The sequence below is a fragment of the Eretmochelys imbricata genome, chromosome 3, assembly GCF_965152235.1.
Source record: "Eretmochelys imbricata isolate rEreImb1 chromosome 3, rEreImb1.hap1, whole genome shotgun sequence".
Classification (NCBI taxonomy): Eukaryota; Metazoa; Chordata; order Testudines; family Cheloniidae; genus Eretmochelys; species Eretmochelys imbricata.
The window spans coordinates 140367398-140380156 of NC_135574.1; the positions used below are offsets into that span (position 1 = coordinate 140367398).

A 12759-nucleotide genomic window follows, 5' to 3' on the forward strand; every position below is an offset into this window, starting at 1 on the left:
GAGCCACGGTGCAGGGGGGTGATGCAGACCAGACAGGCACCCTGTCCCACAGGCGGAGGGTTACATTGGGGCAGGTCCATGAACTGCCCCTGGCCTTGCCCCTATCTAGAAACCACCCTCCAGTCCTACACTGTCCCACAGTGCATCACGCCTGGTCCAGCTCCTTCAGCTCTCTCAGCCCCAGAGTGAGGCGCGGAGTGGGGGGAGGGGGACAGCGCTGAAAATGAAGTTCAGCCCCCTCCTGGCACGAACAACCCCGCCCCATCTCTCGCTCCACCCCTTCCCTACGCGCAGGGAACCACCCTTCCTTCCGCCTTTGCGCCGAGAGCCCCGCCCTCTTCCTTCTGATTGGTCAGAGGTGAAGGCCTTTCTTCTTCCTTCACTGGGCGGCAGGCCTTGTCTGTCAACACCTCTTTGCCTCTCTGATTGGAGGAGGAGGCGGAGTGGGCAGGCTAGCCTGTCAGTCAGTAACGGAGAGGGAGGGGTGGGGAACATCTGGGTGCTGCAGCCCTGGCCCGTCTGTGCCGCCGCCGCCGCCGTGCGTGCGCCCGGCTCCCCCCATTCCCCGACCCCCCCGCCCGGCTGGCTCCGGGCTCCGCGCTGTCTCTGGCCGCTGGTGCCATGGGGAGCCCCTGAGCGTGGGGCCCGCTTCGCTCCGCCGGCTGCCCCGCTCCTCAGCTGCCAGCGGGCGGGGGGGGGGGGGGAGCGGGCGGCGCAGCCGGGGGGCGGGGAGCCGGGCGGGGGGAGGACGAGAGCCCGAAGCAGCAAGTGAGTGAAGAGGCGCCGGGAGCCCGGGGACTTAGGGCCGCTCCGGAGTGTGTGAGTCCCGCTCTCCCCCCCCCCCCCCCCCCGCTGCTGTAAATGGGCGGTCCCAAGTTGAAGTGGTGGGGGGTAGGGAGTGACATGGGGGCAGGCGGTGCAGCGGGGCAAGTGGTGGGGCTGGGGACACCGGGGATGGGGACAGGTGGTGCAGTGGGGCTAAGAGGCGCTGAGGCTGGGGGGCAGGCGGTGCGGTGGGGCTGGGCTGGGGGGCGCTGGGGTTGGGGATAGGTGGTGCGGTGGGGCTGGGCTGGGGGGTGGTGGGGTTGCGGATAGGTGGTGCTGGGGGGCGGTGGGGCTGGGCTGGGGGGCGCTGGGGTTGGGGATAGGTGGTGCGGTGGGGGGTTGCGGATAGGTGGTGCTGGGGGGCGGTGGGGCTGGCGGCAGGTGGTGCTGGGGGGCGCTGGGATGGGCTGGGGGCGCTGGGATGGGCTGGGGGGCAGGCGGTGCAACGAGGAACGAGTCCCTTGTGTGTGCTAGGAGCAGAGTTAGTTGATGTCCCTGGGCTGTGGGGTGTCCGCGCAGCTGTACAGAGGGGGGAGCGCAGCAGCCCCACGCAACAGACTTGCTGCTCAGCGCTTCTGGTTACTTTTGTTTTGTTGCTGCTGCTGTGACCTAAGTCTGTTTTTCCTGCACGTTTGGCTGCTTCCTTTCCTCGGCTCTGAGCGCTGCCACTGCTTCTGTTTTTTGTCTCTTTGCTTTGTATGTCCTGTTTTAGCCAGTGCACATTATACATGTACACACAAGGGAGCAGAGTGAGTTAGAGGTGCTTTTATCTGCGACCTTTTGCAGCACTTTCTGAGAAGCAGGGGGAAAATACTTTCTATAAATAATACAGTGACAGATTCTCCCCTAGCCCTTGGTAACTGACTGGTCCTAGTATTGTATAGTAACCGGGGAGGTGCTGTAATTAGTTGGAGCTGGTGAGGGGAAGATGTGGTGAAGCACTGCTGAGAAGTTGATTTCATGAGCATCTTATCTTGAGTCTGGTTCATGTGATAAAGAAAGTTAGGCTGACGACTTGCTCTGTCCTGTTTGACTTCTTTGATTTTGATGATTGATTACCACATCCCATTTTAGATCTCCACATGGTAATTCATGACCTAAGACCATTGCTTTTTCTGTCTGATAGGAGGCCACAGTCTTTCCTCCCACCCCCTTGAATGTGTGTGTATGCAGAGATGCATTTGACATTCACAGATGTCAGCACAGTGAACACAGCACAAGTGTGTCCAGCTTAGGTTGCAGGACTATTTTGTCAGCCTTTCAAAACATCAGAACTGAACTTAAGAGCTTTTTACAACAAATGTATTAAACATATATTTGACAACTTCACAAGAATATTACAAAGTAGACTATAAAAGGTTTTGGAATGGGGCAGAGGGGAGATAGGATACTTCCCAGGTCAGAAAAGGTAAGATCACATTTCCAGGTACAAAATGCACAACAGTTCAATTAAAGCTATTTCCTGCATTCCTGATCTTTAATTTTATTTCACTGTTATGAAATAATGTAGTCTTAGGGGTTTCTCAAAGAAAAGTCCAACTTCAGTGTTGCGTGATATTTATGCATCAGAATAATAATGACAGTCCAAGGAAACATACAGAGATGATCTATAAGCAGTGGCTAAACATGAGTAAAATAATGCTTTAGTAAGGCTGACAGCCTCTGTCATGGCATATATTTAGATTGTTAGGTTACTATCTCTGCTGTTTACCCCTTCCCCCCCAAAAAATGTTAAAGGTACTGATGTTGAAGTGGTGGACTATAAGTTGAGTTAAATAGATTTAGTTAAAAATGTCATCTTTGTAACTAAACCTCTGGGTTCAATAAAAAATGAATCAGTATGGATTTCCTGGATAGCCTTGTAGCTTGAGTATGCTGTCAATATATAAAGCAGTCCACCATCTTTAGACAGAAGTGTTGCTATCCCATAAATACAGTAGAGCCCCATATGTTTAGGATTTTCATTTTTTTTTTGTGTGTTAGAAAGTTTGAAAAAAAGAGACTTTGAAGTATTTTGTTTATACTAACAGAAGAGAAAAGTTCTCCTAAGAAAAAGCTGGTGGCAGGAGTGTAGAGGAGTAGCATATGGCATTAAAAGGAGCACAGCTGGAGGTAGCATTTCCATCTGAACATGATGTCAGAGCAGCTGACAGCCTGCCATCCTTCAGCCTTTTATTCTAACACACAGACAGGGAGTTAGTGTGTGCAGATCTGTGTGTGGAGAAGGTATCTCATTCCTCTCTAACATCATCTCCACTTTGCATCTGTCTCTCTTAGTCTGCTTTTTTTCCACCGATCTAACAGACCTGGAGCCAGCAAGACTCAGAGGAAAGGACTTAATCAGGTTTATGTGTACTAAAGGTAGGAGTAGTAATAGATTAGATACAGCATATTTCTGTTTTGATGTGTTTATTTAATTTCAGAAAAATCACATTACTTTTCTAACCAAGTTTAGGGATAATATATGAAATTGAGTATTAAATGGGTAAGTGTACTTTCTGCAGTTGAAAAGCTTAGGCTGTAGCATGAGAGTATGTGTTCCTGTGCATGTTATGAGAAGAAACTTTTATTTATATTTATATATATAATTATAATTTTAGAGCATTGAGGTAACAAGTTCGCTCATTATTTCTGACCAAAATTAAGAAGATTTTAGTTGCAGTCAGTGAGGGTTCTGGTTTCTATTTTGTATTATTTTCTAAGGGTGATAAAGCAAAAATATATTTTGGAATGAAATATGAAAAGGTATATAAAAATAATTCCAGTTTAAATGTTTTGTGAATTCTACCATTAAACTTCATGTTTAAAGATCCAGCAGCCTAGAACTACAAAAGCATACAGCTGTACTGTCTGAAAGATAGAAATCAGTTGTGTGTTTCAAAACTTTTGTCCCCAGGAGAATAGCTTGACTGGTTTCCTCTTTTCTTTCTCAGATGCATATTTGAGATCTTTTATTTCAGCATAACAACAATTATTTGAGGGAGTTTTTGTGTTCGCGACTAATTTAGAACTTGTAGATTTGAGCTGCCTGAATTGGCCAGACAGCTGTAATCGCACTCCTCTATTCTTAATCTCTTTATCTGGGCAGCAGCTGCCATATGGCCACAGTCAGCTGGATCAGATGTTTATAAGCTTCCTTCTTCGTCCCTCTCTGTCCTTTCAGCCTCCTAATTTGATCACAGCTACCTTGTGAGCTGCCCTCCAATCTTTATTTTTAGCCCTCTTAAGGATTAGGATTGATGTTGGCTGTGGGGCACTTAAAGTGATTGTATTGTAAATCTTCTTGCTTTATTCCAGCAATGGTATTTTACAGAATATATTTCAGGTTGGGTTATAAATTTTAATACATCTTGGATTGTGAGGGATAATTATTTTTCAGTAATACATGCCAACCCCAAAATGCACAATCTGTGTTTAAATGGTTTCATAGAACTTTGCTTTTAGTCACAGAAGAGGGGGAATAGGTTAGCCTTTTTTTTTTTTAAATTGAAATTTTACATGCTAGCTGAGTTCTGACTCTTGCACTTCCTTGATTTTCTCCTCAAGGAAGGTGAGTAGGAAAACAATGCCTTTGGAAGAATAGTATCTGGAATAATTGACACAGCCATGCTGAAATACTTTCTTTTAGTTTGGTATTGCAAACTGTCGGGAAAAAGCATCTTTAAAAAGCCTCTCTCTGCAAAGAAGAAAAGTCTTCTTGTATAATCAACATTTGTTTTCATTTTAGTCTATAGCTTTCTTCAGGAGTTTTACCCATTAATATAAAATATTTTGCTCTCATATTGCTTGGGGAAAGTATGTCAACATAAGTGTGACAATTTTTTGTTCTTTAAATTTCTAAAATCTTTGCTTTTGCTGTCTGTTTGGGATTCCTTATGTATGTTAGACCTGTAGATTTTAAGGTAGTAACATCTGTCTTCACGCAGTAAGCTTCTTTGTGGTTGTTACAATTTGACTTTGTAGAGAAAGTTGTTTAATTCTCAAAATACACTTTTTTCTTTGTGAAAATCCAACTTTTAAACCTACAGTATTTTGAGTCTATATTAAATCTACTGTTTTAAGTAGCTTAAAAAGGATCACTGAACAGACTTAAGGAACAACAGTGATACTTTGAAAAATAATTAGTGATTGCTTTACCCTACATTCTTATCAAAAGCATTTGTGGTCTGCTGTAGTCTAGTCATAAAAATAACTTTAGTGTGTTTTGTGGGGGGTTAATCATTTTGTATGTGTATTAGTTGCGGCATAGTTGTCACTTGACTAAAATCCAGGGAATTAAATAATAGTTTCTAGAGCATAATTTGTACTTGTAGGTTTGCTATATTTCTACCCATATTTAATTAAAAAAATCTTTTTGCTTATAGGTTATGAAGACAATATGGAGTTTCCTGATCATAGCAGACATTTGCTACAGTGTCTGAGTGAGCAGAGACATCAGGGTTTTCTTTGTGACTGCACAGTCCTGGTAGGAGATGCCCAGTTCCGAGCTCATAGAGCTGTACTGGCTTCATGCAGCATGTATTTCCACCTCTTTTACAAGGACCAGCTGGACAAAAGGGACATTGTTCATTTGAACAGCGACATTGTTACAGCCCCAGCTTTCGCTCTCCTGCTTGAATTCATGTATGAAGGGAAACTCCAGTTCAAAGACTTGCCCATTGAAGACGTGCTAGCAGCTGCCAGTTATCTCCACATGTATGACATTGTCAAAGTCTGCAAAAAGAAGCTGAAAGAGAAAGCCACCACAGAAGCAGACAGTACAAAGAAGGAAGAAGATGCCTCAAGTTGTTCGGACAAAGTGGAGAGTCTCTCCGATGGCAGCAGCCACATAGCAGGGGATTTACCCAGTGATGAAGATGAAGGAGAAGATGAAAAATTGAACATCCTGCCTAGCAAAAGGGACTTGGCGGCTGAGCCTGGGAACATGTGGATGAGATTGCCCTCAGACTCAGCAGGCATTCCCCAGACTGGCGGAGAGGCAGAGACACACGCAACAGCAGCTGGAAAAACAGTAGCCAGCCCCTGCAGCTCAACAGAGTCTTTGTCCCAGAGGTCTGTCACCTCCATGAGGGATTCAGCAGATGTTGACTGTGTGCTGGACCTGTCTGTCAAGTCCAGCCTTTCAGGAGTAGAAAATCTGAACAGTTCTTATTTCTCTTCACAGGACATGCTTAGAAACAACTTGGTTCAGGTGAAGGTGGAGAAAGAGGCTTCCTGTGATGAAAGTGATGTTGGCACTAATGACTATGACATGGAACATAGCACTGTGAAAGAAAGTGTGAGCACTAATAACAGGGTACATTATGAGCCAGCCCACCTGGCTCCAATGAGGGAAGATTCTGTTTTAAGGGAGCTAGATAGAGAGGACAAAGCAAGCGATGATGAAATGATAACTCCTGAGAATGAGAGAGTCCAGGTGGAAGGAAACATGGACAGCAGTTTGCTCCCTTATGTGTCAAATATACTTAGCCCTGCTGGCCAAATTTTTATGTGTCCTCTCTGCAACAAAGTCTTTCCTAGTCCCCACATTCTGCAGATCCATTTAAGCACGCACTTTCGAGAGCAGGATGGGATCCGCAGCAAGCCTGCTACTGATGTCAATGTCCCGACCTGTTCCTTGTGTGGTAAGACTTTTTCTTGCATGTACACCTTGAAACGTCATGAGAGGACTCATTCAGGTGAAAAGCCCTACACTTGCACCCAGTGTGGGAAAAGCTTCCAGTATTCCCACAACCTGAGCCGCCATGCTGTGGTTCACACCCGGGAGAAGCCACATGCTTGTAAGTGGTGTGAACGCAGGTTCACGCAGTCTGGAGACCTTTACAGACACATTCGGAAGTTTCACTGTGAGTTGGTGAACTCGTTGTCTGTCAAAAGTGAAGCACTGAGCTTACCTACTGTCAGAGACTGGACCTTAGAAGATAGCTCACAAGAACTTTGGAAATAATTTTTTATATATATAAATAATATATATATAAATATCTATATAGTTGTGGTACAGTCTAAAAGCAATCTTGTTTCCTTGATCTGAAAGTTTGGCTATTAGCTTGTTTTTGCACTTTAAGGCAGCATGAACATTTCACTAATTTAGCACTCTGAGAAAATGAACTTTAGAAGTAATATGACAAAATAATAAACTACAGAGGATTTTCCCCCCCTCTCTTTTTGGAATATAAGCCAGTAAATACTTTGCTGTTAAGGGAAATCTCAAATTGTAAAAAGATTTTTATATTGCTTTATTCTCTTCCACCCCTCAAACACTGCATTATTTTAAAACCCAAATGTTTTTCATTATTTTTAAAATATGAATGTAGAAATCCCCTTCAGTTTTATTAGTTCCTTTACATTTCTAAAATTGTATGAGTTCTTTCTAGCTGTTGGAAACCTGAATGCTTTTAGACCCAAATGGAAAATTTCTGAAATGCTGGATTATCTATTTTTAAACAAGCAGTTGACTTAAAACTTATTACGGCAACTTCTGGATTTCTGACAGTTCCCACTGGAAAAAATAATTCTGAAAGTACACTGGGATCACTGGGAGTCTGTGCAGTCTGTGAAGGTTTGCTTGGGATGAAAAAGGATATTGCAGCTTCAGCAGTGATGAACTGTGTGTTTAAAAATGTGAATTACCGTTATTGTATACTGTAATTGATTACATGGGCGGGGGGGGTGGTGGTCAAAGAACTTGGCAGGTTGTGTTGATGCTCTTAGTTGAGTTTTGAAAAGTAAATATTAACGCTACAGAAATGCATGAGTTTCAGTATATTTTTGTCTTTGTTTGCATTGTATAACTTTAATGAGTGAGTTTAAAATTATTTAATTTCCTTAGGAAAAAACACCACTGAAAAAACTGGTGTTGTGAAGAACATAAATGCACTGTTTTTATTTTATATAATTTAAATTTACTTTCCCACTGTCTTTAAGTTGAATAAAACTTAAGCTACAAGTTGATAATTTAGCAACATAAGAAGGAAGATATTAATGTTTACAAACAGGCTTAAAGATTTGCATGTGCTGTGTGCATTTATTAAAAGAAAACCTAATTGCACAAAATCCATGCCAGCTCAAACTTTAGATGCATACGTTTACCCAGATGAGCATTTTTAGAATTCCTGCTGCACAAATTAACAATAGGTCATTATTATTCCCTTCTCTCCCCCACCCCCCCCACCCCAAAAAGATTCTAGAGACTGAAAAAGCCCCAGGCTGAAAGGACTAGAATGCTTTGATTGACATGGGGAAAGGGGGGGGAGGAGCAGGGTGGTTAGTGGACTATGTGTATCCAAGCAGCAGAGACTGCAGCCTGATGTGTGGTTTTAATGACCAACATACAGGTCAAAAGCATTTTGCACAGTGTTTGTTTTCCTGTCTTGCACTTACAAATAAGGTCTATGGGAGTAGCATGGAAAACGTTTGCTGTTTTTCCTTCTTTTTCTGCTTTTGTTTAAAATTTGATCGCCTTAACTACTGTAAACATAGCCTATTTTTGTGCTTAAGATACTGAATGGAAAACTCCATTGTGTATTGCTGGACTGTTTTGGAAATATTTGGTCAAATGTGTGTTAAGTTGGCTGTACCCTGTAATGGCATTTAAAACAAAACAAAAAAAAAGCTGTGAAAATGGCCTTGGAGCATTATCTTTAGTTACTTGAATAGTTTCTAGGTTTTAAAAATACATTATTTTATTAATTTAGAAAAGACAATCAGTGTCTGAGAAAAATGGACTTTCTCTTGGATTTTTTTTGTGGTCCTCATGAGTGGTTGCTTATTTTCTTTTATTAGTTTCACATTTTTCTTTTGTTCTAAAACTTAGACTGACATCTAGCTTTGACAATCATAGTATGTTTTATTTTCCTGAAGGGGGAATAACTTATAATGCTGTTTAGTTTTGTACTATTGGTGTGTTGGTGAATTTTTAAACTGTGTGCTAACTGCAATAAATTATATGAACTGAGAAATCAATTCCCTTGTCTTTTTTCCCCCTCTTTTAAATTATAACTATGGAGTATTTTTTATATTGTGTAACTTTATTACTTTTGTACAGACTTCTATTGCTAACTGTGTATGGAATATGTTTTCGGTATGCTTTTAAGCACTCTGTTGCTAACATGCATATATATTTACATCTCTCACTTAACATTTAAAAAATTAAATGCTTGTGATTTGAAAGCATTCATCTGTGTGTAGCTCTCTGTCATTCTGCAGAAGGGAAAAATATGTTTTCTTCAGAGACCTGCCTAGAAACATCCTATTAACTTCCTAGGGATCGCTAATGTTTCCTAACACTACAAATCTCTAACAAAACAGAAGTGAGTTTTATTCCTATTTTTTAAATTTACCCTAAATAAATCTGTCAGATTGTTCTTTAGTATTTAAGTTTCTAATAAAAAAAATTAGAGGAGAAAGGAGAAACTTAATTTGAAGCACTGCTTGACTATAAACTGGCCTCCTAGACAATAGAATTATTAGGCATTTAAAATGTCCTGTATTCCAAAATATTGGCTGTACTCCAGTCTACTCTGGGTTACTGAAAGAAAATAGTAATCATCCCTCATCCGCCTGGTCTGTCTCTGTTTCACTTACCTGTACAAACCAGTTTATTTTAAAAATGCCTGGGATAGCTCTGACCCTGAACTATCGATTCTTGTAACAGGGTAGTCCTGAAGTGCGTTTCCAAAGCTGTCCTCTCCTGCTCTGAACAGAACTACGATTGTAAAGTCTAGTGGGAAGGTGAGGGTAGAACTGAGGAGTCTGGAACAGGAAAAGAGGTGAGAATTTGAGAAAAATCTTGTGAAGTAAGAGAAAAGATTCACTAGCACCATCATCTAAACAGGTTTAGCTTCCATATAACTTTGCCCAAGTGATTTTCATAACCTAATATACAGAAATATTTTGTAGATAAATACCTGAGCCGTGCCACTTTCTGCATCCAGAGTAACTTGTACTGCGCTGTAAGGATCTTTCCACAATCATTTTCATTAAATCCCTTATTAAAGTCTCAAGAGTGTTATTGTTCTTTGTGGTCTGTGTATTAATAAAGTGAAGTATTTCAAGCTAATTCCTCATAAATTCTTAATGTTACCAGTAGAAATGTAAACAGCTGTTAAATATATACAAAGCCTGCTTAGCAGCAAATTCTTACTACAGTCATAACTTTCAAATGATATCTTAATACTTGGTTAAATAATATCAGAGAGTGGTGAAAGGGAAGGTTAATATTACAGCTATTAGGTTTGAAATCCACATAACTGATTAGCATTAGATGTGGTTTTGGACAAGCTTGCCATATGTTCCCAAGGGCCACGGGATTTTAAGAGCGGAGGATTCACAAATCCAGCAATACTTCATTTAGAGACTTTGAAAGGGAATTCTTGTCCAATAGGGTAACTTTAATCATAACTTCACCCCTAAAGATAAAAACAATTGGTAAGAACATGCTTCATCGTTTTGACTTGTGTGTGTAAATATACAACATGTGCTTAATCATGGCCACTGAATTGCTGCTGCTTGAAAAGAGGAGGCAAGTACACTTGTATCTTTCATCTCCATAGATTTAAAGAAGTGACATCTGAATACTTTGTAACTATTTTTTTACATGGTCTCTAAATAAATTTTAAGCTTGAGAGAATCTATTCTAGATAGCTTTGGGAGTGTTGCTTACAGAAATCAAAATACTTGTGCACTCATCTATCTGCCTATTATGGTCTAATACTGGTTGATAAACTGAAATTTTTGTCTTTGTATCTATTATGATAGTCTTATAGGTTCAGTAGTCTTTTCTGACCAGTGATGGTCATTGGTATTGAAGAGGGAATGCCTCCGTGATCTAAAACCACACTGGGAGCGTATCACATAATTGCATTTTTAAACCAGTCCCACTGATGGTGAATTGGCTCTTAATTTGACAGCATTAAAACTCTGTTGAAAGCTTAGGGCTTCAATTATTACAATGTTAATGTAGCTTAATATGATATATTTGATAAAACAATTTTTAAGTATTGAGAATGTATATTACTCTTACAGGCCTGTTAATGCAAAATTATTTTCACCTGAAACATGTAAACTTAAGATTCACATGGCTCAGAATTTAAAACAAAATACAACTTGTCTTTCAGCAAAGGAATTTGCATTATTTACCCTATTCTATAAAGGGGCAGGGAGAATATCTAACAGATGTTTCACAGTCCTGCTGAACACTGATGTAAGACCATGCATCTTTTCAAAATCTAAATTAACCTTTTATTTGTAACTTAAAATAATATATATATTTTAAAGCAGTTTGCCATTCTTTCCAGCAGCTGCACTTGTTAACCTGTTTGGGGAGCATGTTGAGGTTTTCTTTTCTTCATAAACTATCCTATCTGTTTTACCCGTAAGGCTGATTGATAACGTGATCTGTTAGAAATACTTGGGTTCAGATAACATTTTTTAATTAAAACTAATCCCTTCTATAATAATCATTCAACCATTCTAACCTTTTTAATGGACTCATCAAACCTAACTTTAAAAATAGTATTTCTTTGGTTAGTGTAGAAACCTACCCACAACGCTTTCTGAAAGCTACCTATACTCTGGTATGTCACAGAATTTTTTTTACAACGTTAATGTATAGTGTTGGACACACTTGAATTATATAGTAGATGATTGGATTTTAAAAAATTGCATTTAAGCTCTGCTAATATTGAGAGAATATAAGCTAATTTGTTTTAAACCATTGTAAGTACTCCTCAAGCCTGCAAATGGTCTAAAAATATTGTGTAATATTTTTAAACTGTTTGCATGCTTGATGTGTACAATCTTAGATTCACTTCAAGCCTGTAAAAATAATGTATTACATGATTGATGGAAAATTGTTACAAAATTTTCTAGTGTAGATGAACTCTTCAAATCTGGGGCACAGCTGATTTTTGTGGTTTCATTTTTAGATTTTTAATCCAAAACTTGTGTACATAATTTTTCTGGTTGCAAATATTTAGTGTGGTTTAGTTTATGCCAGTGAATAAATCTATAAATTATGCCAAGTACTTACATAGATGGTAGCTTTGACTTCTGAAATTTTTAAAGCAGCAAACACTAGTGAATTCTTTTTTTTAAATAAAGAGAAACCAAAAAACTAATATTTTAGACTTCCCAAGAATGCTTTATCTTAAAAATCACAATTTAATTTTTGCAGCATTTCAACTTTTAATGTCATTTAAATATAGTTTATCTGATTCTTAAAATAATTTTAATTTATGCATGGTAAAGTAGGGTTTTTTCAGAATCCCATTTGTACAAAGTCCTTTGGGTAAAACTAAGGTGGTAATACATTGTCGCCAAATGAAAACAGTCATAAGAAAAAATGCTGCATGTTGAACCCTAGAACTAGACACTCATTCGAGTGTAATAAAATCCAGATAAACCTTTTACAGGGTCTTACTGATGACAGATTATGTCTTTTCAGAAAGATTATCTTTTATTATTATTGTGGGTTAAAAATGCATTACTGACTTTTTTAAAAATCTAAATATTTTCTAAACTGATAATACAGAAGCATGTCCTACGTCTGTCAAAACCTTGGGGTGTCAAGGAAAGACAAGTTTGAGACATCTCCGTAAAACAAAGCAGTAATAAGGCAAACTATGGTGTGGGTTTCACTATCACATAGTGACTGTAAGTACTAAATACATATTTCAAATTACCGGTATGTTTTTCAGAAATAGGAATGGTCTTTCCGCCATGCAGTTTGAGTCGTAGTAGAATTCCGCAATTTGCTTAATTCTAGAGTAGTATCATTCAAATATATTATATGCTGCTAAGTTTAAGAATGATTTTTATTTTACTTTCAATTGTCTTTCATTATAAAACAGCCACATCACTATCAGGAAGTATTAAAATATTGCAGATTTGACACTGAAATTTAATTCTCTGATTCATATATTATATGTAACATTA

At 39.7% G+C, this 12759-nt stretch overlaps 1 protein-coding gene across 6 annotated transcripts; it reads left to right on the forward strand.

The window, feature by feature from the left end:
* The first annotated feature begins 707 nt into the window (after positions 1 to 707).
* ZBTB18 (zinc finger and BTB domain containing 18) lies at positions 708 to 8783 on the forward strand. Of its 6 annotated transcripts, XM_077813482.1 has the most exons (4): positions 725 to 819; positions 3103 to 3186; positions 5190 to 5877; positions 5990 to 6155. In XM_077813482.1, exons 2-4 carry the CDS (start codon positions 3174 to 3176, stop codon positions 6018 to 6020), a joined length of 732 nt encoding a protein of 243 aa, XP_077669608.1. In that variant the 5' UTR covers positions 725 to 819; positions 3103 to 3173; the 3' UTR covers positions 6021 to 6155. The 6 variants fall into 6 exon arrangements, with proteins under 6 accessions (XP_077669606.1, XP_077669607.1, XP_077669608.1 ...); XM_077813477.1 differs by having other exon boundaries at positions 5190 to 8783; XM_077813479.1 differs by lacking the exon at positions 725 to 819 and adding an exon at positions 1326 to 1910 and having other exon boundaries at positions 5190 to 8783.
* The last annotated feature ends 3976 nt before the right edge of the window (positions 8784 to 12759 follow it).